The sequence below is a fragment of the Coturnix japonica genome, chromosome 6, assembly GCF_054131305.1.
Source record: "Coturnix japonica strain WE chromosome 6, WE-NBRP24, whole genome shotgun sequence".
NCBI classification, from domain to species: Eukaryota; Metazoa; Chordata; class Aves; order Galliformes; family Phasianidae; genus Coturnix; species Coturnix japonica.
In genome coordinates, this window is record NC_140668.1 from 24,043,937 (window position 1) to 24,069,305 (window position 25,369).

General features: G+C 51.7%; 3 protein-coding genes across 12 annotated transcripts; 2 read left to right on the forward strand and 1 right to left on the reverse strand.

Annotated features, from left to right (window-relative positions):
• The first annotated feature begins 338 nt into the window (after positions 1-338).
• LCAT (lecithin-cholesterol acyltransferase) lies at positions 339-6,327 on the forward strand. Of its 2 annotated transcripts, none has more exons than XM_085550949.1 (6): positions 339-513; positions 2,906-3,084; positions 3,351-3,466; positions 3,809-3,904; positions 4,164-4,388; positions 5,168-6,327. In XM_085550949.1, exons 2-6 carry the CDS (start codon positions 2,918-2,920, stop codon positions 5,800-5,802), a joined length of 1,239 nt encoding a protein of 412 aa, XP_085407075.1. In that variant the 5' UTR covers positions 339-513; positions 2,906-2,917; the 3' UTR covers positions 5,803-6,327. The 2 variants fall into 2 exon arrangements, with proteins under 2 accessions (XP_085407075.1, XP_015729220.1); XM_015873734.3 differs by having other exon boundaries at positions 2,928-3,084.
• Positions 6,328-6,719: 392 nt separating this feature from the next.
• Positions 6,720-21,789, forward strand: MATCAP1 (microtubule associated tyrosine carboxypeptidase 1). 9 transcript variants are annotated; one of them, XR_014947453.1, is made up of 7 exons: positions 6,720-7,175; positions 11,501-11,644; positions 19,344-19,476; positions 19,641-19,742; positions 19,859-19,946; positions 20,557-20,654; positions 20,992-21,789. XR_014947453.1 is itself a non-coding variant. In XM_015873742.3 (6 exons), exons 1-6 carry the CDS (start codon positions 6,744-6,746, stop codon positions 21,154-21,156), a joined length of 1,278 nt encoding a protein of 425 aa, XP_015729228.2. In that variant the 5' UTR covers positions 6,720-6,743; the 3' UTR covers positions 21,157-21,789. The 9 variants fall into 9 exon arrangements, 8 of the variants coding, with proteins under 8 accessions (XP_015729228.2, XP_085407078.1, XP_085407076.1 ...); XM_015873742.3 differs by having other exon boundaries at positions 19,641-19,946; XM_085550952.1 differs by lacking the exons at positions 20,557-20,654; positions 20,992-21,789 and adding an exon at positions 20,140-20,274.
• Positions 21,790-22,409: 620 nt separating this feature from the next.
• On the reverse strand, positions 22,410-25,369 carry TMEM208 (transmembrane protein 208). The gene is made up of 6 exons (XM_015873772.3): positions 25,335-25,369; positions 25,150-25,245; positions 25,006-25,065; positions 24,788-24,924; positions 23,954-24,038; positions 22,410-22,863 (listed from the first exon to the last, which is right to left on the reverse strand). Exons 1-6 carry the CDS (start codon positions 25,338-25,340, stop codon positions 22,726-22,728), a joined length of 522 nt encoding a protein of 173 aa, XP_015729258.1. The 5' UTR covers positions 25,341-25,369; the 3' UTR covers positions 22,410-22,725.

The following is a 25,369-nucleotide window of genomic DNA, read 5'->3' on the forward strand; positions in this document are numbered from 1 at the left end:
CAACCTCAGTTCCAACCCAAAGCACAGCAGCGGGTTTGCAGAGAGCCTGAAGTGTCCCCCTCCGGTGTCACCCGCTGCAGGCGTGCTGTGGGCACTGCCCACACGCCGCTCAGGGACACCAATGGATTTAGCCACCCGTGGGCAGGTCTCTGAGGGTACAAAGTGTCTCCGGCCACCGCAGTGTTCAACAGGGGACGGTACATTTGCAAGGCCGGGCCTTCGTCCCTCCCAGTCCCTCCTCCCCATCCCGGCCAGCCCCTTGCAGCTCTCCCCTCCCCTGCAGCCCGAGCTCCTGGACCTGCCTAAGATATAAAAGCCCGTTTGCTCCCCTTGCTGGAGGGAGCCCAGCCGAGCTGGCCATGGGGAGGACGGGAGCCGGGCTCACGCTGCTGACGCTGCTTCTAGTGCTGCTCCTGCAGCCCACGTCCCAGTTCTGGCTCTTCAACGTGCTCTTTCCACCCACCACCACCCCAGAAGCACCCCCGACCAACAGCACGCCGCCCGTGGTGCTCGGTAAGGTGACAGCTGGGGCACTTTGCCCTGCTCGGGGGGCTCTGCTGATGGAGGGGTAGGGGCTGCAGCAGCCTTTGGATTGCAGCTCCGTGCTGCTGCTGGTTCTGTTCCAGTGGGATGGAGACTACCAACTCTTGCTCCCCTGCAGTTTGCCCTGTGCTTTTTGCAGTTAATTCATCCTTTGCTGTTGCAGGGTGTCTGACCCACAGCAGACAACCTTGCCTGGGCTATAGTGAGCTGGTGTGCAGCTTCTCCTTGCATCAGTGGTGCACTGAGAGGTTGGGGCATCAGCTGGGGAGGTGGGGATGGGGAGTTCTGCAGCCTGGCTGGGGTTGTTTGCAAGCTGTCAGCGTGTGGCTGCAATCTGCCTCCCTGTGCCAACACTGGCATAGGATTTTGCCAGACCTGCCCTTAGCAGGGGGGTTATTTTTCACCCTTTTCCTGACTCAGAAGGACTTTCCCTTTTAAAAAGAGAAGAGAAAAAGCAGAACATCCAAAGAATGACCCTATGAACTCCCTTCCCCATGCAGTTCTCGATGCACAGGGCAGCCTGGCATACAGCTTGGCAGAGGCAGCCATGCCCGCATCCTCTGGCACTGTGCGGTTGGATTGGCAGTGGCTGCAGCCTTGGTGGCCAGGAGGCTGTCACTATACCAGGCAGGGGATGGCACAGCACAAGTGACTTTGTGCCACTTCTCAGGATGGCGTGTGACAGCAGGAGCATCTCCACTGCCCTTCTGTGAGCCTGCAGCTTGTTCAGACCCTCAGGAAGCCTCATTCCAAGCACCCCCCGGGACCTCTTTTTCTCCCCATTCCTGCCTCTGCCTCGTGCCCCCATACCAGCCTCAACCCCTGCCCCATGCCCAGCACCCAGAGTGGGGTGTCAGGGTGGTCGAGACAGCATTTGTGTGAAGCCCATCCCCCTGGGTCTGGTATCCCAGAAACCCCCAGTGCCCTTAGGACCAATGATAACCCCTCTGCCCCCACAGGAACTCCCTTAATAATTACCTAGTGTCCTCTCTGAGGTGAGGCAGAGATCAGAACTAAGCACTGGGGTGCTGGCTGTACCAGGGGGAATAGTGAGGCAGGAGGAGGGCACCCAGCCACCCCTGGCACCCTTGGGATGCAACCTCCCACGGGGCTGCCCCATGGCACACAGGGTTACCTGCTGTCCCAGGAACTGCCACCTACTCTGCTTGCTCCAGCTCCCCAACTGAAGCCCGGGCTCTCCTGTGCCAGCATCCTCTCATGGGTGGGTAAGGATGTGCTGATCATCACCCTGTGTTGAAAGAAGGATTAGAACTTACCCATATGCACAGGTCTGAGGGAGCTGTGGAGCAGGCTGAGCAAGGCAGCCAGCATACCCCACATACCCCATTCCGCTCTCATGTGCTACAATGCTTCTGCACCCCTGCAAATGCTCTGCCACACCATGGAGCTGTAGCTGTGGCAGGCGGGATCCACTAGAGCATCTCCAGACCAGGCTACCCTTGCATCCTGCTGCAGGGACACTGCTGGGGCTGCCCTTGGCACAGTGGTGGCTGCTGGGTTCAGTTCATACCCAGTGCTCCCACCCCATCAGCCTTGCAGGCACTGAGGTCTCTTTGCTTCTTATCCTTGTCCAGCCCTTTGGGACACACCTCGGACCCTTTGCACTGGCTGGGAGCAATGACAGCAGTGAGTGTCCACTGTCCTTGCCAGGGAACCACAGGGCAGCTCCCAGAAGCAGAGCCCCGGTCACAAGGCAGGCCATGAACTTGGTTAAAATGGTGTTGTGTTTACTGTATGATATTTGCAGCTAATTCCCACAGGGAACAGGTCGGAATCATTTCAGAGACTTTGTTCAATCTACTCAGAGGGTTTAAAGTTCAGGAAAACAATGTGTGGGTGTTGGGCAGCAGCACACAGACTATTTTCACCCCGGACAGGGGTGCCTCTGCTACCCCTGGATGAACTCATGGGTGTGATGGGTAGAGCATGGCATACGGTGGGGGTGGGAGCACCAACCCCATCCCTGTGGCTGATAACAGGAGCAGAGAAACCCAGCCAAGCTTAGGGAGAAACACTGGGATGCTCCATGCTGGTTATCTCCATTCTCTTGGACCAGCGCTGGGTGAGGGCAGCAGCTTGGTGGTCCCACAGGATGCACTTTTAGCACTATTCCAATGGTTCTATGCCCAACCTGCGTCTCCAAGTGCCCAAAGATGTGCTGTGCTTGGTGAGAACCAAGGCATTGGCAGGCTGTTCTCCATGAGTGCTGTTCCAGTGACATCCAGCAGCAACCAACAGCAAGGTTCCTGGGTGTCCCTAGCCAGGCAGCCCCAGGGAAGTCTGTGGGTCAAGGAAGCACGAGGCCAGGCAGCTCCACAAACCGAGGTCTACCTGGCTGTAGTTTCCTTCTGTGATGCCCCCAGTGCCCGGGTGCCTTGGGAACCAGCTGGAAGCCAAACTGGACAAGCCGGATGTAGTGAACTGGATGTGCTACCGCAAAACCGAGGACTATTTCACCATCTGGCTTAACCTCAACACATTCCTGCCAGTGGGAGTTGACTGTTGGATCGATAACACCAGGTACCACTCACCCCCATCCCAGGAGCTCCCCAGGTTAATGACCTAGCAGGGATCTCCCTCCCCTGTCCTCCCTCTGTGGCCCTGACCCTGCACACTTACTGTCCTTCCTGGACTCTGTGATGTGAACACAGCTCTCATCAGCCCTTTCTGAACACCTTCCCCTTTTGCCTGTCCTCAGCACCTCCTGCCGATGCTGCCAGCCTTCCCTGGGGTAGCGGGGTCAGGATATGACACAGCTGCTGCCTTCTGTCTTGTTCCCTCCGTAGGGTTGTGTACAACCGAACCGCTCGGAAAATGACCAATGCCCCCGGGGTGCACATCCGTGTGCCTGGCTTTGGCAAAACCTATTCTGTGGAGTACCTGGATCAGAGTAAACTGGCAGGTGAGAGGAGCCAGCTTTGTGGAGAGGCACGGGGTATCCAGGGCTGTCGTTCATTGCTTAACAGAAAGGAGTCCCTGTGTCCGTGGGCTTCACCCCATCTCAGTCCTGCAGAGCTGATGGAGCCCAGGTCACTTGTGTGCGAAGGATGTTGGCCCCAGGACAATTCCTTCCCAGCCCCAAGTGCTGTGTTATGCCTCCAGGATGCACAGAATTGCAATCTCTGACCAGAGCAGTCAAGATACGGAGCTCAGCAGATGAAATTCCAGCCTGTGATCAAGATAAGAACAGAAAAAGGATAACAGAAGACCAAAGACATAAATCCCATCTGTTCTCTCTCTGCAGGTTACCTGCACACCCTGGTTCAGAACCTGGTGAACAATGGTTACGTGAGGGACCAAACAGTCCGGGCAGCCCCCTATGACTGGAGGGTTGGTCCCCGTAAGTCTGGGGTTGTGGCCATATCACATGTGCAGGGAGGGAGGCAGGATGGTTCCCAGTGAGCAGGTGTGGTGGTTCAGTGTGGTTTGTCATCCCTTGGACAGGGATGGCTGTCTGTGGCTGTGAGTAGCACTCACATGTGAATGTATGCAGTGGCACTTCTGGCATCTGTGCCCACACATCTCTCTGGTTGAGGCTCTTAGTGTCATCCTGGGGCTATGTGAAGCTGACCAACAGCTGGTGTCTCTCTTGTCCTCAGAGGAGCAGCCTGAATACTTCCAGAACCTGAAGGCACTGATAGAGGAGATGCACGATGAGTACCAGCAGCGTGTCTTCCTCATTGGGCACAGCATGGGCAACCTCAATGTCCTCTACTTCCTGCTCCAGCAGAAACAAGCCTGGAAAGATCAGTATATCGGGGGCTTCATCTCACTGGGTGCCCCTTGGGGAGGGTCTGTCAAGCCGTTGCGTGTCCTGGCATCAGGTGAGTGATGAGAGTGGTGAGAGATTCCCTGTGGGCAGAGGCTTCTTCATTTTCTGTCTCTCCTGCAGAAATGGAAGAGTGGCAGTGAGCAGAGACCAGACACTGTGGTAGAAGAGCTGGGGGACGGACAGCTGAGGGCTAGGGATGCTCCTTGAAATCAGAACTGCCCATCCTGGGCAAAAGTAATGCCCCAGCCACACATCATGGGGCTAGGAAGGCAGATTGGGCCGTGCTCACTCTCTTCTCACTGCCTCCCCAGACAGCTGCACTACCTCCAGTAGCTGTGAGCTAGATGGACTTTTGCCCTAAGCAGTACAGCCCTTACACAGCTGAGGACATGGAGGTCCCTGTAGGGGCACACACACTGTTCTATATCACTTGCTTGCATCTGCCTGTATCTCAGAGCCCATCCCCCATAAGCTTTTATTGTTCAGGCTTCTAACTTCCTTCACCTAGTTTCTCTTTAGCCTCTTTTCAGTCCAGAAAGCCTAATGCTGACAGCCCAAGTATCTACAGGTCACAAGCTGAGCCTCCAAAATGCATGGGATTCATTTAAAAACACATGCTTGCAGATTTTAACATCTGACCCCTTGCATCACGCTTAGTCATCAGTTTTTCTCTGTTATCACATGGGCCAGAGACATTGTTTTTAAGGTAACTTCATTGTTGCATGGTCTTAGGACTCCAGACACACTAAAAACACCCAGGCTTGCAGGATAAGTGCAAGGATAAGTGTCCGATCTCAGCTGCCCAAGGGTGTATTTTGGTCTGTCCTGCAGGTGATAATCAGGGCATCCCACTTATGTCCAACATCAAGCTGCGTGAAGAGCAGCGTATGACCACCACCAGCCCCTGGATGTTCCCAACGAGCTTGGCCTGGCCAGAGGACCATGTTTTCATCTCCACACCCTCCTATAATTACACCTACCGGGACTACCAGCGGTTCTTCACCGATGTCAACTTGGAGGATGGTTGGTACATGTGGGAGGACATGAAGGACTTGCTGAAGGGATTACCCCCTCCTGGCGTGGACACATATTGCCTTTATGGCACAGGCTATCCCACAGTGGAGACTTACATATACGATGAGCATTTCCCTTACGAGGACCCCGTGGACATGATTTATGGTGATGGGGACGACACTGTCAACAAACGCAGTTCAGAGCTGTGCAAGCGATGGCGCAACCAGCAAAAGCAGAAAGTGCATGTCCAGGAGCTGCGAGGCATCGACCACCTCAACATGGTCTTCAGCAACCTGACGCTGACCTCCATCAATGAAATACTGCTGGGGAGCACCAAGGTTGGGGCTGGCACCAAGGAGAAAGGAGAGCCTGAGCAGACGGGTGCTCTGAGATCCAGCCCGGAGGTAGGGAGGAAAGGGCACAAAGTCTTTAAGGAGCCCAGAAAGAACTGAAGGAGGTGATGGCCAGCTTCCCTCCGTGCTTGTATCCACCAGAAGCTGGCATGAAGGGGGGAGTAAAGGACTCGGAGCTGGGTATCAATGAGAAGGAGCAAGAACAACAGCTCAGGTGGATGGGCTGGCACCCTCTGCCATTCTGATTGTCTGGGGTTTTTTTGTTGTTGTTTTGGGAGCAGTGATTAATTACACTTCAGAGGCTTGTCACTTCCCACTAGCGGATGGATAATTAACCACACTGCCAGCTCATTAACACCACGCTCGTGGATTATGGCATGTAAGCAATAGCAAGCTATCTTTAGACACTTTCAGGCCGTGGTGCCATAGCCTCTTTTTATACAGGCCAGCCTCCATGTAAGCAAGATAGAGCTCGTAGTGCCGGGGCAGCCAAGGTGGGTAATGACAGGAGGATATGGGCACAGCTTGCAGAAGGGCCCCCGTCACACAGGCAACAAGCTGAGCCCCTGCTGCAAGACTGCCTCACAACCAGCAGATCTGCCTAATAAACGTACTTGGCTTCTACACCTCCAGCCTCCTTTGTGCAGCGTCTTCCTACACGAGCGTGGCTGGCTGATAAGCAATGTGCAATGGAAAGCTAAAGGGAGATTTAGTGCAGGTATCAGGGGAAGATGCTCCACTGGGAGGGCGGTGAGGCGCCCCAGGAGCCCTGGTACAACCAGAGCCGTGCTGAGGGCTGGGACCCGGCGCTGTGCCCCCACCCACGGCTGCTCCCACCCACGGACAGCCGCCATCTTGCCGCCGCCTCACACAGGGCTGGGCTCGGCCTGGAGGGGCGGTGGGCGGGGCCTCTTTCCACGCTCCACTCCCATTGGCTGTGAGGCCGCAATGCGCGGCGCGGATTGGCTGCGTGAGGCGGCCGGCGGGCGCGGCGGGCGTGAGAGGGCAGCGGGGCCGGAGCGTTGGCCGCGCTGGAGGCGATGGTGCTGGACCCGGGGGCGGCGGGCGGGCAGGGCCGTGCCGGGCTGGGCGCGCTGCCGGACCGCGATGGATCTCGGCTGTGCTCGTGTCCCTCTCCGCCGCCTCGCCAGGCGGGGTCCGCTTCGCCCCGTTGCCCGCGGGGGACCCGGCGTTTGTCGGAAACGGGCGCCGGGATGCGGCGGAGCGGCGGGAGGATTCGGGCCGCCGCCTCGTTGCCTCACATCGCGAGGGCCAGGGGCGAGGAGGGCGGCGGGGCCGGGAGGCGCAGCCCCTGCCTGCTCGTAGCGCTGCGGCCGCGGAACGTGGAGGCAGAACGGGAGCGGTTCTTCAGGGAGCGGTTCGCGTACGACCCGCAGTTCGAATACGCCGAGCCCGTGCCCGAGGCTGTGCTGGACAAGTACCGAGACGCGTCGGATCGCTTCGTGGCACAGGTGAGAGCGGGACGACGGGCATGAGGGACCTGAGGGGCCGGGAGGATGCTCGGGGGTGTTAATGTGCAGTGAGGGATGGGGGTAGTTGATTAGAGGCCTTTGCATGGGGCCAGTATGGGGTCTATAGGGACCTTATGGGGTCTATAGGGACCTTATGGGGTCTATAGGGACCTTATGGGGTCTATAGGGACCTTATGGGATTGTGGGGTCTGTTTGGGGTCTCTAAGGCCCATATGAGATTGTGGAGCCTGTATGGGGTCTATGGTGCCCATATGGGGTTGTGGGGCCTGTATGAGGTCTGTGGGACCAATATGGGGTAGTGGGGCCTATGGGAGGGTAAGGGAAGGACTCATTGTCATGAAGTGTGGTGATACTACAAGGGGATACAGTTCTAAAGTAGAGATTTAAATGTTAGGAAGAATTTTACTCTGAAGGCAACGGGGCCTTGGTGCATTCTGCCTATAGATGCTATGGATGCTCCATCCATGGAGGTGTCAGGGCTAGGCTGGATGGGGCCCTAGGAAGCCTGATGGATGGGAATGGTCACCCCTGTGGCAGGAGTTGGGGCTGAGTGGGCTTTCATGTCTCTTCCCACCCAACTGTCTATGATAAGGTTTGATCTATGATCCATTATCTTGCCTCTGAGATCAGCAACACCAACTAAGGTGTTGCTGGCCATCCAGGCTGGAGCCACAGCGTGTGCCATACACAGAGACACCTCTCTGGCCTGCTCCTTGTTATGTCTGCTGCTGTGTGACCTTGCTTTGCTTGTCATCTTCCAGGCTATTTATTGCTTTGTTTTGTTTTGCTTGTCTAAGCTCTCCTTTAATTACACATTCAACATACGCCTTCTATAGCTGATAAAAGAGTGACTCCTGGGGCTGGATCACACTCAAGCTGCCTACAGACATGCAGCCATGGCTGGGAGCTGGCAGGGAACCCTTGCACTGTTGCTTTAAAACTGACAGACCAAGAACTGGAACATGTGCTTCATGCAAAGCAGCCCTCAGCACACAACCTGCTGGCTGAGCCTGGTTTGTTTTCTGGTAGGTGTAAAGGTTGTCCTGCGTGGCAGCACCCTTAACCCAGAATTATCAGCAAACACAGTGGATGGCAGATAGGTTGTAGGTTCCTTTTGTGTGTGTCTTTGCCTCATCACTTCAGTTGCTTATAAGCAAGGCAAAAAGAGTGGGGCTTCACGATGCTCTGCCTGTACACAGCAGCCACGTCACCTCTTGCTTCCTACTTCTCTAGAGCTCTGTTACCCAGACTGTTTGGCCTCTGTCTGTAAACAGCTTTCCAAGCAGTCAGGCATTTCCAGTGCTGTTCCTGGTATACTCTGAGTATATAAGGTATACTCTGCCCCAGATAAACTGGTGCCAGCAATGCTGTTTCAGAGGAGATGGTTGGATTGCTGTAATGACCTCAGTGTCTTTTCTTTCACTGCTTCCTGTGTGTTTGAGTCTCTGACTAATGCAGTAAATTGAATTGCTCAGAGATACTTCCCCGCTCCTCTTCTGATACAGTTGGATTACAGTGTTCTCAAATGGGAATAATTGAAGTTATTTGTCTCTGTGCATTACTTGCAATGCAATTAACTGTTCATAAACAGTGCGAGTGCTCTCATCTTGTTCCTACACCCACCGCAAGAGATATTAGTGTTAAATATTTCTACCTATCTTTACAAGTTCTCTATCTGTGTCATGTATCCTGGGAGAACAGGGGTTCTTCTGCCTTCTCAGTGAAGCACAGCATGTAGCAGTCAGGGGTGAGGGCTGTGGAGAGGCACTTTGTATTGAGGTGAGTGCTCAGGTGAAGGGGAGATGGGCAGGAACCCATCAGCAATGGTGGCAGTGATCCATTGCTGGCACCCTGTGCTCAGCGCCTTGTACTGATTTAACATCTTGATGCAAGAGCAGACAAACCAGAATCAGTTCCCTGTCCTTATTCTCTGTGTTTTGAGATCGATGACCCCTTCAGTTCTGCTGAATCAGCTCTTCTTCACCGTGGAGTATTTGGGGGTTTGTTTTCTGGTGGTTTTTAGTTGCTTTGTTTTGGTGGGGGTTGTGGGTTATCTTGGTTTGGGTTTGGATTCTTGCTATTTTAGCTGGGGGCTGGTTTTGTTTGCTGGGTTGTTTGGGGGATTTTGATGTTTTTGGGAGAGCGTTTTGTTTTTCTTTGCTTTTGTTTGCAGAGGAGTTTGTTGGTTTGTTTTGTTTCCTTTTTCCTATCAGGATCCTTCTGGCCCCTCTATGGCTTATGCTATAAGGGATCAAGAAGACTGTTGGCAGCCCAGTTCCTTGGAGGCATAAGATCAGCACCAACACAGCACCAACACCACCAACACAGGGCTTGGAGCACAGCTTGAGTGTTTGTTATCCTTTGACACATGGGCTGAGCTGGTGACAGACTCCTGCTCCCAGCCCAGACAGGCCACTGACCGGACAGGAAGGGCTGATGTGGGCTCAGCAGCTTCTCAGAGAGCAAATGTGCTATCTTAGGAATGTTGCTGTCTGTGACTTCTCTAGAAGTTGCTGTAGTACACTCCCCTTTTGTCAGCTTTGTGCACCATCTGCACCGAGTTCCTCTTTGCTTGCTGTCTTAGGGGATGGGGGACAAAGTTTCGCAGTAGATAAACAAAGGTGATAAGAAGGAATGGTCCTTTTCTTCTGCAAGCCAGCAGGAGGGGCCTTGGTGGCTCTCTCAGGTTCAGCTCGGTGCCCATCTGGTGGCTGGGGAAGGGGACTGAGCTGCTGCAAGAGCACTTGCTGAGGTGAACATGGTCATTAGCTCCTGTGAGAGGCAAAAGCAGAGCAAGGGGAGAACAGGTGTCAGATGTTAGAAGCAAGTGAGCTTCAGTAGGGAGGAAGAAGGAATGTAACCTCTGCAGGGCTCCAGCTGGTAGCTTTGGCAGTTAGCAAGGCTTTATTGTGGTAGGAGAAGGAGCAAAACCACTGCTGGGCTCAGAGGGCTTTGTTGCAGCTTCCAGTGCTGCCTGACGGGTGTGCAGGTGGAGGAGGCTTCAGATAATGCAGGGGTTCCCTCAGGGACTGACCTTGCTGAAACAGCATCAGTTGGATGAGAAAGAGGATGACAGAGCTCAGGAGGAGCAGGTAAAGTGCACACAGCTCAGCAGTAGCGCTTTGTCCTGCAGCAGCAGATGAGCAGGTATCTTGCAGGCAGGCTTACATGTGCATTAAAACTGCTGAAAGGCTCCAAAACAACTACAAAGGAGTGGTTGTAGTCATCCAGTTTGGGATGTGTGTTAACAAACAGACCAGAGAGGGTAATTGCTTGCAAATGACTTCGATGCAAACTCACTTTAGGGAAAGAAACGTGCTAATAAGTGCTGATGTAGATGGTACCGTAACTTTAACTCTGATAAAATAGCATGTGCTGCTTTTATTCACATGCTGTTATTGTAGTACCACAGTTGTGTTGAGACCCTGAAAGCAGCAGCACTGCTGCCTGAGGAAACACTCTCTGTGGGAGCTTTACTGCAGGGCATACTCGTGTGCTGGGAGGGAGCACATTTGCACTCCTGACTCTTTCACGTCCTGAGAGCTCTGTTGAAATCATTGTTTCTCCAGAAATTCTCCAGAGCAGATGTTTTGGCCAGTGAAGAAACAACATCTTGAGCCTCATGGTGGTTTTAACAACTTCCTCACCTCTTCTTAAAATTCTCTGCAGCTGATTCATACTAATTCTGTTGTCCTGAGCTATCAGAGCACAACAAAGGATCTCTTCTGTAGCTCCAGAATGACCAGTTGTGAACCCATTCTTATTTTCATACTTGCTACTTTCGTGCCAGGCCAGAAGATGTCCTGTGCCGGGAGCTGTGCTGTATCAACTGCTGTCTGGGCTGTGAGTTCCTGAAACCAATCCAGTGTTGCAATAAGAAACTAATAAGCAAGTTGATAAGATTTGCAAATGCTTAAGTTGGAAAGAAGAAGTGAAAGCAGAAAAGATGAAAACAATCATGGCTCTAGCATCTACGTACAGTGAGGCTGTTTCACTTCTGGTTTGGCCAAATAAACCCTTGTGAGGATTAACAGGACAATAAGATGGAGACAGAGTGTGCCACGGGCTGTGCTCACTGTGTTATGTATTGATCTGTCCTGGTACCCACCTGCTAACAAGGCATTCCATTTCTCTTGCACAGGAACATCTCACCTCACATGACACTAAAATAGTTATTTGAACCTCTTATGAGGGATTTCCTCAGCTGGGTTCTGAAGCACCTGATAGTTTTGGTGCTATGGAAGATGGCACTTGAGAGTGGAGAAGGTATTATGACTGATGCTTTGTTTCTTTGTGTGTAACAGGCCATTAGGATCATTCATGCTGTCCTGGAGAAGTACGGGACCTATGAGAGCTTCGAAGTTGCCACTGGTGGGAGACTGCTGAGCAAGTGCCAGATCTGGTCTGTTATCCGAAAGTACATGCAGAAGGAAGGCTGCGCAGGGGAGGTAATCACTGTCCTTGGTGTTTTTTTAATCTTTCCTGAAATAAATATTATTCAGCTTTGCTCCTGTTCAGCAAAGTGTCAGTTCTGATAACAGAGTCCAATTAAGAAGTGTTTTGGATACAAAGGAGAAACATACTTGCTGAGGGAAAGAAGCTCATGTCTCAGGGCAGGAGTTAAAGCAGTGTCTGAGACCTGGGTTTGCGGTTGAGGCTTCTGTAAACAAACTTGGTGGCAGTTTTGTTTGCAAAAGTATTTCGCAAAGGAATTCAGCAATCTTCTGCATTGCTGTGTTGCTCTTACAGACGCTGAGCTCATTCTGAGCCTCTTCTTCAGGCCATTTGTGACTCCCAGAAGAGGCCAGCACAGTGTAAGAGCCTGGGTATGGGTTGGGCGAACTTGGTACAACTACAGGGTTTCTTTTTGAACTGGCCATTGCCTGGTGCACGCTCAGGGCCAGGGTGTTTTGTGCAGCTTTTGGAAAGCTGAGAGCAGGAGCAGCACCTCTTTGCACAGAGCCCCATGCAAAGAGGCAGCAGAGAGGGCTGCACCAGCAGCTGCCCTGCATGCTCCTGAATCTGGCTTGCACAGAACAGCAGGGCTTGGAGCAGAAAAGAACAAAGTGAAGCAGGTCTGCCCTTCTCTTTTGCTTTGCAGTAAGAAGCTCTGCTTTTCTGCTCTGAACTGTGGCTTCCTTCTATCTCTGGCACAGCTCCTGGCTTGCTTTAGGAAGCAGGTCCAAGTGCCCCACTGATTTACCTGGATTTCTCATTCCAGGAATATCTCCCTTTTAAGCTAAGGGAGCTAAGCTTAAGGAGAAGAGCTACTGCTTGTCCACGTAGACAGGCACACAGGGTCGGGGCTATTTTGCTGTGTCCATGAGGTATCAATTACCGCTGGGATGAATAACCTATTTCTGCTAGCAGTGGTATGGCAGAAATCTGTGGCAGCTGGGTTCATTCGTGTGTTCAAAGGCAGAGGTGGGGGAGAGATTTCCGTCTTTTCTTTGGCACATGCTGGGTTCTGGTGCTTTCAAACTCCACCCTGAGGTTTTAAGATTAGAAAAATGTTAAAATGTCACTAGTGGTAAGTCAGCTGTGTGGGATGGAGGGTGGAAAGCTCTTAGCATCTCTTACCACTTGTTGCTGCACGACCTGAGCTGCTTTCTGAAGGTGCTTCCATTGGGTGCAAGTCTGGGTCTGGTGAAACAGGAGGGATTGTCAGCTGGTTTCCTGAATTTAACCAAACATCCCTCCCTTCCAAACAACTCTGAACTCCCAGCTGCTCTGTAACAGTGGAATTGCAAGGAACTGAGCCAAAAATCTTAAATAAGCAATATAAAAATGCATTCCTTCCTTTCTTGTTGTTTACCTCTTGGTTGCTGCCTGTCAGGAGCACTGTGCCTTTCTCTCTCATCTCAAAGTCACGGGGAAAAGGTGGAAACAAAACATATCTGTGGTCTCTGCCTGCTGCGCTGTACTGCTGATGCCACTGTCACAGCTGCTTGGTTGGAAAGCTGCTCTCCTTCTGCACAACAGAACTCACTGGGACTGTAAAGCAGGGTGAGGAGTTTGAGGATTTATCCGTGTTACAAGAGTGATTCCTGGCAGCTGGATGCTCACAGGGAAGAGGGATGCCCCATGGCTTTGTATAAGGGGCTTTCTCCTATTCCTGTCCACAGTGTATGTGTCAAACACTTCCATGGCCCCAGGTCTAAGTGGTGAGAAGTAATTCTGGACCGATGGTGTTCTCTCTCTTAATTTTATTAATGGATTGAATTCAGCTGTTGTATTCTTCTTTGTTAATCTAAAACATAATGAGCTCTACCTGGGCAGAAAGGTTTATTTTCTTTCTGCCAGCCCTGTGTATTTTTTCCTTTGTTCAAGGGATCTAAGGGTTCAATAATTGTTTGTACACTGGAATGCAAGATACATGGCTTGTGGTTTTTTTTCCTGAAACTTTTGATAAGTGCTTTTAAGACCATTTAAGCATCAGTTCATGAATTAGCAGCCACTACAGACTGTGTTGAGTTTCTCTGGGGAAGGAAAAAGGGAATTGTTTCACCTGTGCTTTGCATAGCAAACACTGTCAAACTTTGCTTCTGGTACTGGACAAAAGCTTGCTGCCATTTCTCCACCCTGCAGAGGAACAGAGCAGCTTCACAGAGCAACCTCCCCCCCCCTTCCCTCCCTGCTGCCTGTGTATCTCCGTTTGCTGTCTTCTCTCTGCTGTATCCTGTCTGTTCTGCACTGCTGTTTGCTTTTCTGTTGCTGCTTTTCTGTTGTGCACTAATCACGATGGGTTTCTCACAAGAAGAAACTCTATCTCATGGGGCCCACACAGGTTTCTGAGCTGCCAGGCACTGCGTCGCTGCAAGCACCCTCTGGTTCTCCCGTCACCTTTGCTGCAGTGTTGCTTTGACAGGGTGCTGGACGCACCATGATCCAGAGGGGTGAGCATGGATTTTCCTGACACAGTTCTCAGCCCTGCAGTAATATCTCCATCAGACCTAGAAGAGCACAGAGCTGGGCTGTGCCATACTGCTGCAACTCCAAACAGCTCCCAGGCCTGTTTGACCTATGCTGAAGACTTCTAGCCACTGGGAGCAGCCCAGAAACCTCACGGTGTTGCTTATTTGTGGGCTGGGGATGCAGCTGAGAAAAACATAGTCAAAAGCCTGTCTCTGATGTGGCCAAAATGTTTGCGAGGGGCTGTGGGTGTACAAGCATGGCTGCTGCTTTCTCTGCCTGGCCGGGCTGCAAGGTGACTGCAGACCTTCAGCTACAACCCCTGCAGCAACCAGAAACACAAAATCAAAACTTGTGCTGCTTTTTTTCCAGCTAATCAGCAAGCAAACAGCACTTTAGGGAATGCAAAACCCAAGTGAAGTCCCAGGACAAATACTTGTGCAGCATCTAGATGAGTCTTCCCAAAACTTGCCAAGAAGATGGTTATTTGGGAATGTAGTAGGAAAGGAAAGTCACTTCAGTGCATCAGCGATCTGAGCTGCCTGCAAATGGGCAGGGCTGGTGGCACTGGCTGCCAAGGAGGTGTCAGTGCAGAGTGCTCCTTTTGTGCCCCCATCCCTGGCACTTGAGGTGTGGAGGGATGGTCTGAGCTGTGATGAAGGCAGGATGCCAGTTTCCAGAACCCCAGGGAGCATGTTTATGGGTAAGTATTTGCACTGCAGTGAACTTTGGCTATTCAAGAGTTTCTTTGTTGTAGTCCAAGCTGCAGGTTCTGAGGCTGTTCTGGTTCTGTTCTGGCTCAGGGCTGAGATGATGTTGCTGGAATTCAGACGTCTGCTTACCAATTCAGGCATTTCATGGATTTCCCAGCTGCTCACAGTTTGCACTAAAGAAACCCCTGACCGCTGGTAAGTGCTATGTAGTAATCCAGGCATTGTGAAATGTTCTTAAATAATGCTGGCTAGCGTGTCCTCAGGTCCTGGCAGTTGTGCTGCTCCTGCCCCATCCCACCACACCCTGCCAGGACAGAGCAGATGCACACACTATTGTCAGTGCTGGGGAGAGGCTTTGGTCCCATCAGCGTCCTCTGCTTCTTCCCACAGTTCTTAGGGAGCTCTGTCATTATACCCATAAACTGGGCAGACTGGATGTGCTGGAGTTTGTGCTTAAAATTTGAGCCCAACCTGTGAAGGCTGATCACAAGAGAAACCATTGATCTGGAGAGCTGGCCTTGCTGCTCTAGGAATAAGGCTTTGGTTACAGTTTTAATCTTCTGCTCTCACAGCATCTGTACCTGGGCAAAACTGGAGAGTCCTGGGAACTGATACTGTAGGTCAGGCTGCAGTTGCTGTGCAGTTGACTTGAGTACTCAGCAAAAGGCCAGCCTTAGAACAAGCCCTTTTTCTTCTCTCTTGGGTTCTACAATATGTTGTTCTGCTTTGCAACTGGGTCTTGGAAAGTGTACAGGGTTCTGTGGTGAAGATATTGAAGGCTGAGCTCAGCACGCTGTGAAGAAACGGTGCTGGGAGTTGTGCTGACCTTGCAAGGATCTGTGCTTTCCAGTGAAAGCATCAGGTTTCAGTGCCAGCTGCTGAATCCAGAAACGTGCTGTGGGCAGTGCAATGCAAGCATTCGAGCTGCAGTCTTCCCTGGAGATACACAGAATTGCACCCAGAGCATGGAACATTGCACCAACTGCATGGAGCAGGTCTTGGAGCCTCTGTCTTTTCTGTGTGCAGAATCCTTTCCATTCATTTGTCTAACAGATTTGAGCCATTGTGAACCTCTCACCACAGGTTGCACAGTTCAGTGATGCTTCTTGTCCTGAATCTGCTTTCTAGTGACTTCTCTTGATGTCATCTAGCTCTTCTATAGGGAAAAAAATAGATTCTGTTTCATGTAGTTGGGTTCAGTGTTGTCTTTTCCTTTTCTTTACCACAAGAGAGGAAAAAATAAGCAAGTACCTTCTGTGCCTGGTGGTTACCTTGTTGCCTACACATGAAGGATTACCCCAGGACCCCTTGTACAGTGGTCTGATGGGGTTGCTGAGCCCAGTGACAATTTACTTGTGCTGCATTATAAATCCAGAGAAAATAATTCAGCTCTCAACCTTTTAAACACAGAGCACTCTGTCATAGGTGTTATTTATGGCAAATTAAAGCTGAGGCATCTCTCTCTGTGGGTCTCTTGAAGAAGGATCTTGTGCAAAAAGGGACCTCCTTGACCAAGCTTGGCTCTGGCAGCACATCCACATGGCAGCAGGGGTGAGTACCACCCCCATCCAGCAAAGTCCTGCTAGAGCATAGAGTACTCACTTCCTTAGCTAGCATGCAGCTTCTTCAGCACTGAGCAGAACCCTAGTGTTCAAAATGCCTTCTTCCCACTGTTAGAGTGCATCAGAATGAATGTAAATTTAGAAACCAGGGCTGGATGGAGAAGCAATCTAATTTACAGCTGATCTGCTTTTTGCCTTTGGGTGAAAAACAAGAGGAGAGAATCCATAGGCTCTGTGTCACTCCTGTGGCCAGCAGTGGGAGAAAAATGTCTGAACTTCCAGCAAATCCATTCCTATCAAGTAAGGAGCAACTTGTGCTGCAGATGGAAGAAGACTTGCGTTCTTGAACAAGACATTCCCCTTACTGCAGAGGAAAAAGCCACGGACAGATCAGGTTATCATAAGCCTGGCTGGTTTTCTTTGGTGGCGGGGATGAAGGTACAGACAGGAAGGGAGAGCTGGAAGTCATCAGAGCAGCGGAGTTGGTCTACATGGTGCATTGACCTCAGTCATTTGATTCATGTAGTTGAACTCTTGGGGTTATGCAATATCTCTCTCACTTGCGTGGGTGCTCTTACAGTGTTGTTTTCACAGTCAGCTTTTCAAATACTGAAACTTGAGCTGTTCATGGGATGCCAAGTGAGCAACACCCTCCCAAAAGCTGCCAGCTGGGATAACCCCAATGAAGCGGTTCCCACTGGAACAGACATTAGAGGGGACATAGAAAACCACTGAATACAAGTCATTGTCCTTGAGGAATTTGCCATAGCATGGACAACTGGGTAGTGTATTTTTCTCATTATTTACTTTTTAAACAGGCTGATGGAAAGCAGGTATAAGTGAGAACGTTTATCCTAGGGAAGAGGTGATCTTTTCTGCAACTACTCTCAATCTGGTATCTTGAATTCCAACCTCTTTGTGGTTTGTTTGTTGTTGCTTTTCTTCCTATAGGGGCAACTAAGAGTGACAAGACAGCAAGATGTTGTCCCAGCCAGCCAAGCACTGTGTGTCGGGTGGTGTCCTTGCAGCTGAGCCCCACCAGCTGACACAGAGCATCAAATGGTGTGAACCCTGGAGGAGCTCTAGGTCAAAAAGCAAAGGACTGTCATAGGAGTTCAGGCACTGGTTCTGTGCTGAAGAACACAGCAGTGGCTTCGAAGGAGCATGAAGAGTGACCGTGAAATGCATTCTTACCTTTAAGTTCTGTCTCTTTTATCTTCCCTTCCCCTCCCAGGTTCCAAGATTTCAGCCTCAGCTGTTTTCATCTGGGATTGCAATGCTTGTGTTCGTGTCACACCGAGTTGATATAATGGATAGGAATTAGTTAAATGAATACCAAAGTTTGGCTCCTTTCTGCTCACTGTGAAACTGTCTCCAGTTTTCAGTCACTTCCCCTAAAATCTGCAGGACTCAGCTCACCGGGGTGCCAGGTCAGGACTTGTGCCTTAGGCTGAGGTTGGAGCAGTGAGCTCTGAGTGCTGGCTGGATGTGGGGAGGGTTTTGAATTGCTTTCTGGAACAGAAGTAAAGTTGAAGGGATGTGCACATTAAAAGTAAAGTGGCAAGTCTTTTCTCTGTGTCTTTCATATATACGATCCAGTTAAAACATTGCTGTGTAAGTCTTTTTATGCAGTTCATTTGCTCAGTAGTCGGTGTTGCTCTGTTATGTTGCACTTCTGGCTTTAATGAACTGCTTTGCACAATAATAAATCTGGGTTTAAAACAAATTGATTTAGTCTCCTCTCTTTTTTTTTTTTAAAGAAGAGATAAAAGCTATAATGCAGCAGTAAATCTGTGCTTCAGTTTGGGCTGTGCTAGCAGTTCTGCAGTGGAACCTCAGAAGCTTAAAGGAAGGCGATCTCTTGCTCAGGAATAGAATGTTATCAGGTTTCTGCTTTTCAACCTGGAAAGTTTCAGCTATGAAGCAGATGGTTTTTACTGTTCACACATATGTTGCAGAGGGATTTTTGAGGTATGTGCCCGTGCAAACGCCTCCTGTGTGCATGGCTGTATGTAGTTTGGTTCTTTGTGTCGCAGGAGAGGCGCAGGATCCACCTCCAGGGATCAGTCATGCTGATGTGAGCTGTTTCTTTCTTTGTAAAGGTGTTCACTAGTTGTGCTGTTAATCACAGCTGACAGATGCCCAGGTAGGAAGCGTGGCTATATGTGTGTGGCTGGCAGCTCTTGCTGCAAGTGTCTTGGACAGATCTGTTCTTGTTGCTCTTGGAGTGTAAAAAGCAACAAGAAAAGGGAGATAAAGATATGAAAAGGGAGCTAGGTTCCCTCATAAGGTATTTTTGGCAGGTGCCCTGTAAGTAGAACACATAACAAAACAATTAAAGCCCTATGAGAAACATTTGCATTGTGCTCGTGGTGCTCAAGGAACGGGTGGGAAGGCTCTGTTGGAGCAAAGTGCAGCTGGGGAGAAGCTGGGGGTGGGCTATGCAGGGCAGCCAGCTTCCTCACAGCCTGTTCAGGTTTTGTGATTGCAATTAGCAGAAAGGAGCTTCTTCATGTTGGGCTCCAGGCCCACCCTGCTACATCTCAGGGGGCAGTGCCCACCCAACCCTGCTCAGCCATGTAACCATGTGTTCACTTTCTGCAAGCCCATGGAGTGGATGTGGTTTGGCTTTCCCAGCATGCAGGAATACTACCAAACGTGTTAGGGCAAGCACTTCACAGAATCTCTGAAAAATAGGATGCTTGAGGTTCAGAGGTATCTTGGAGGCCATTGGGTCCAACCCCCTACTCAAGCACCTACCTACAGCAGGTTGTCCATTTCATCAGTTCCAGGAAGCCTCCTGGTATCTCTAGTTTTGTTATATTTCCTTTCTGGATTAGAACAGTGGTAGTGTGATTCCTTTAGACGTTATGAAGAGTTGCCCCAAGTATCACCTGCTGGTTCTAAGCCAGTGGAAGATCACTAACGTGGCTGCTTGCCTCCTTCTCTCTCCTCCGCAGGTAGTGGTGCAGCTCACTGATGATCTCCTGTCACAGGCCGTGATGATGGTGGAGGACAGCCGGCCAACATTGGCCATCAACCTGTCTGGAGCCCGGCAGTACTGGCTGGAGGGCATGCTGCGCCATGAGATAGGTTAGTAGGGCAATGGGGGGGCCATGGGCAGGGCAGGGGGGATGCTGAGCATCCTCAGTGGCCTTTGTCATGGGGATAGCAGGCAGGATGGATACAGTAGGGTTGAGATTCTTGAGGCTCACCAAGTTGTGTTCAGCTGACGATGTTTGCTGTTGTCTCCTCAGGTACCCACTACATCCGCGGGGTGAACAACACCCGCCAGCCCTGGCACAGCTCAGAGGGCCGCAAGCAGTACAGCCTGAAGCCTGCCAACCCCACAGAGGAAGGTTTGGCCAGCCTGCACAGCGTCCTCTTCCGCAAGCAGCCCTTCCTGTGGCGTGCAGCCTTGCTCTACTACACCATTGAGCGGGCCAGCCGCCTCTCCTTCTCCGCGCTCTTCCAGGACCTGGAGCAGTACGTCCAGGATGCTGGCATCCGGTGGGAGTACTGCGTGCGGGCCAAGCGGGGCCAGACTGACACCTCACAGCCAGGTACAAAGCCTTCAGTGTTTTGGCAGAGAGTTTTGTATTTCAATGGATGCATTCTGGTGCTGGGTGGCTTTGCCATCACCAGCCAGAGAGTCCTTCCAAGCAATGGCTCTGCTGCCTTCTCATCCTCCTCATTCCCAGCTCTGCTCTCATCTAGATTTACACTTCCATTTATGGTATATTTTTCAACACCCAGCAGCCCCATCACCTCTCTGGCTGCTGTCCATCAGGCAGGGATGGATGAGGCATCCTGGGGAGCCCCGTGAAGTCATCCCAGTCTGATGGATCTCAGCCCTTCCTTGCACAACCTGTCAAGGAGCTGAAGGAGAGAAAAGATAAGCATTTTGAGGATGCATTTAGATTGTAGCATATGAAAAAAGCAATCACAAAGCATGGTGAAAAGGGTGATGGATTCCAGTGCCTGTCCCCTTTTCCTAAGGTCTGGGCTCACTTGCACTCTGCTGCCCAGGCTTCTCCCTGGTGTGGGACCCCAGTGCTGCCTCTGCTCATCCATTGAGTCTTTTCCATCCTGCCAGCCCCAACACATTTGGGAAGATAAAGGTTTTTCCTGGAGTCATCTCCCAGTGTTTCCCAGGTTCTCTCTCTTTTCCAGGCTGCTTCAGTAAGGACCAGGTGTACCTGGATGGGATTCTCCGCATCCTGCGACATCGGCAGACAATCGACTTCCCATTGCTGGCTGCTCTTGGAAAGGTAACAGCCTGGGCTCTCTGGCTCCCTTTGGTGTACCCATGCTGCCCTGTCCCACAGCTCAGGTGCAGGGATCACCAGCTTCTCCTGTTTTCCCAGTGCTGAGACCTGGCTCAGCCAAGTACTTGCTCTGCAGGCATTTTTGCCTCTGCAGATGCTTTAATCTCCCATGTCTTTCTTTTAAAACTTAACTCAAGCCTTCACTTCCATCCCTTGGCAGTCTATGGTTTCATTTGGGCAATGTGAAGGTAGAAAACCTAGCCAGGCAGCCAAAGAGGGTCACAGGGGCATAGAACCCTTTCATTTGCACTTACTGATCCATCCTCTTGCTTCCCACCAGGTCTCCTATGAAGATGTGAACCGCCTGAAGAAATTCGGCGTCCTGGAGAAGGCTCGCATCCCCCATTTCATGCAGGACCTGGAGCGATACATGAAGCAGCTCGACCACATTGTCACCACCAACCAGCTGGATGAGCAGGAGCTGGAGGAGCTGCTGCCTGAGTGAGCAGCACTGTGCACCCCACGGCCACCCCGTGTGCCTCAGTGCAGCCTGCCAGCACCCGGCTGATGCTGGCTCTATTTATTCAGTATTTATTGGGGCTGTCGGGCCAGTTTTTGCCTCAAGGAGATGGCACAGCTTGGGCTTTTGCCCGGGAGGCTGATGTGCATGTACTGCTGTGCAGGGTAGTGCAGCTGAGATGGTCGGTGTGGTTGTTGTTGGTCCCCCCTGCCCAGGTCCGTGCATTTTGAGGAACACTGTGCTACTCCGCATGGTTTTGGGGAAATGAGAGTTTGGAGGGAGCAAGGGCAGAGCCTAGGAGCTGCACCAGTCTTGCACTGGTGCAAGAGGCTGCATTGGGCTGGTTGTAATGGGGAAAGCAGGGCAGGACCCTCCAGGTTCCAAGTGGTGTTCTCCTCATGCCCTCCCTGAGGGGCAGGAAGGACTCCAGTCCTCCCACATAACCACCTCTGCTCTCCCTGCTTCTAGATACCTGCCCTGTCATTGCAGACCTACAAGTAACCATGACTGTACCCCAAATACATGCTCTGCCTGGCATCAAGGCACAAAGGACTCGCGGTAGGGATCTGGCTTGATGTTACAAAAAAAAAAGGTGTAATAAAACCCATGTAATGGAAACTGAGTGTGGACCAAACCTTATGGACAGCATCAAGTGCAAAAGCCAGGCTGGTACCACTGGCACTAATCACACAGCTCACTCACATGGGCAAAGCTGCTGAGCTGGTGCGTCAGGAGCAGGAAGGGGTCAGCAGTGTGCAAAACTACCTAATGAGCAGGAGCAGAAAGAACAAATCAAAGCAGACAACAGCAGCAGGTGTTGCCCTCAGCTGTGTATGGTTCCTAATGTGGAACCTCTGCCCCATGCACAGCATCTCAGCTATGCTGTCCATGGGGAGCTTTACAAAACTCATTAGGTTTTTACCTTTTGCTCCCCTGAAGGTAGCACAGACCAATTTGTGTGCTCAGAGAGCCCAGGCTCAATCCCAACTGCTCCACGTTGGGCTGCACGCGCAGACTGTAGCTCCTCCAGCTGCTGCAGGCCCAGTAGAGCTCACAGAGCAGCTGAAGCCTCTGCAGGCTGGGTGCTGCAGCAGGCATCAAAGAGCAAGCTAGGGAAGGGGATGAGACAACTCAGCCTGGGGTTTTAGCTTCCATCTAACCCAGGCTTCCACAAACATGCTGGTGTTTTTCACCACCACCCTCCAAGAGAACCCCTCTATGAACACAATGCCAGCATGGCCAATTAAACTCTGCTCTTTAATATATCTCCTCCAGCATTGCAATCCCCACCTTTGAATGCGATACAGCACTGCTTTAGAAAGGTATTTACACACATCCCAGCATAACCCCCTGCTTGTCATCACGAGGAGCAAGGCCTCAACTGGCACTAAGAACCAACCAAGGCAAGTCTCTTGCAGCCTTCATCGTGGAATGGCAGCGATGACAGAGGGCAACATAGATACTGCGATGCTTTCTGATTGGCTTCAGTCGCATCCCTGATGAGATAACAGCATGGACATGAGAGACAGCATTAACCTATCTCTTAAGCCAGGGCTAGAAGCGCTTCATCTGGCGGCGTTCCTGGCGGCGCTGCTTCCTCTCGTTTGGCTCCTGACTGGGGGCTGAAGATTCAGCTGTAAACCAGGGCCCCAGGATGTTCACCCACAGGAGGTAGAGAGCACGGCCAGGAGCCTACAAAACACACATAGAAGCAAAGTCAGTCGTTCTGGATGTGATTTTAGCAGGTTAGAATGGGCTGGTCCCACAGAGGAAAGCAAAGGAGCTGGAAAACATCTACAGGCTGGGTCAGGGATATCACGAGATCCACTGAAATCAAAGGCAGTGGCAGGCACCCAAAATAAATGGCCTGATTTCATAGAATTCAGGAGCCTGCATACATTTCTGGGAACACAGCACTCAAGGCTTCATACACGGGAATGGCAGCATCGGTTCTGAATTACCCAGAAAGATCTTGACTTCCTGGCTGCTCTGCCTGTCCCTCCTTCAGAAACAAAAACACATTGCTCTGAGGGAATACAAAACCACCATCCATATGGCGTGCAGGGAAGCCAGAGCAGAGGCTGCCCCCTGCCAGAACCAGATAGGAACTAACTTAGAGTCATAGAATCACCAAGGTTGGAAAAGAACCACAAGATCACCCAGTCCAACCATCCACCCAGCTAACGTGGGTAAGGATTAAAGCATGATACCTTTCTGCTGTTCCAAGACTGCCTTCATGGGATACACTCCAGGCAACTCTGGTGTAGTATTATTGTAATTGCCTGGAGATTTGGGCTTTTCATCCCTATGTAAAAGCAGCTCTAGCTGGAGAAGCATAAGAAACACTTCAGGAGTAGAAAGCACCTGGTGTTAAGGGGGATGAAAGCCTGAAGTTTATTCTACTCGGTGCCATGGGGTCCTGCAGTTCCCAGCCTGGTGAATGACCGAGGAATCCAAACAAGAAGAAACAGCCTGTTTGTCACAGCCACAAAAAGGCAAAGAAAACAGCTCTTATGCACAAAGGCAGCTTTCATCTGCTCTGTGGTTCCCGTTGCTGTCTCATAGGACCAGGAGGGAAAGGTCAAGGCCAAGCTAGTTTTTGCAGTTTACCATGAGACTGACCCAGAAGGATCAGGATTTCTTTTTCTTATATTTTTAGAAGGTTTTATGAGATAAAATAATCATAACAATCAAGAAAGAGTTTCAGCCTGAACTGGCCTCCGTTCTGAAGATGGGGAAAAGACAGACAACTCAGAGCAACAAGAACAAGTGCAAGGCTTACCAAGAGCCAGAAGTACCAGACATAGAGCGAGAAGCAGCTCAGAACCTGGACCATTGCTGTCAGCAGGATCACATCTTTGAGGTGCCTGAGGGAAAGAAAGCAATACATGAACCTCCCCATTCCAGCCCCACACCAAAGCCACCAGCTCCTCGGCCAGTGTTGCAATGGAGGGATGAAGGACTGTGTGAGAAGAGGAGGGAGAGCTGTCCTTTATGGGAGCACAGCTGGAGGACACAGAGCTGTGCCTGGTGATAGATGAAGAGCTAAACAAGAGTTTATGGGTTAGGATTAAAGAGAAGACAGGTACAGGTGACGCTATAGTGGGTGTCTGCTACACCTGACCAGCAAGAAGAGCCAAGTTAAAGATAAGCCAGTCACAGATCCTTGGGGCAAAGGTGAATGGGGTCCTGATCCTCATTAGGATTGTTGCCAGCAGGTGTAGGGAGGTGATCCTTCCTCTCTGCTCAGCACTGGTGGGGCACAACTGGCTACTGGGCCCAGTGTTAAAAATCAAAGTAACAGGCAATAACAAATGAATTCAAATTGAAGAAGGCTGCGGGGTGACCTCAGTGCAGCCTTCCAGTACCTAAAGGGCGCCTATAGACAGGAGGGGACTCAACTCTTTATGAGTGTACACAATGGCAGGACCAGGAAGGCCGAACAGGCGCTGTGCACAACTGCAGGAAGGGCCAAAGCAGAGAGCTGCAGAGGTTTATAGCCTGCAAACAACCGGCTTAGCACTGGAGCCCTGCTCGGACAAGGAGAAGTGGGGCACGCTCCGGGCTGGGGCTGCAGGCCCCGCTCACCTGGGCTCGTGTGGGTGAGGACACTCACTCTGCCATCCCCTGCTCCATGTTCAGGTCGATCCCGCCGTCTGCCAGGCTGCCGTCATCCGCGAATGCCGGCCGGGCCATGGAGCTCATGGAGCGGTAACTGGCGCCGTACACCGCCGAGCTGAAGGCGAACGCCAGCTGCCACCACAGCGGGGCCGTGAGGAGCCGAGCGGCCGCCCCAAGGCCCGGCTGGGAGCCACGTCAGCCCCCGACACTCACCCACGTCCATGCGGAGGCGGCGGGGTAGAACACGACCAGGTTGACCACGGCGTACACGGCCTGCGGGACACCACGGCCCCGTTAGCCCGGCCCCGTTAACCCGGCCCCGTTAACCGGGCCCCGCGTCCGCCCCGCTGCACTCACGGAGGCCCCGAGGATGATGCGGAGGTAAAAGCGCAGCGTGTCCCGGTTCTCCTCGAAGATCTGCTTCTTGCCCTTGGTGCCCGCCTTCCCTTTGGGCTGCGGGGCCGACACAGCCGGTCAGCGACCCGCACCGCGCTGCTCCTCCCCGCCCTCCCGTCCCATCCCCTCCCGGCCCCGCCGCTCACCGCCATGGCCGCTCGGTTCCGCGCTGCCCCTTCCT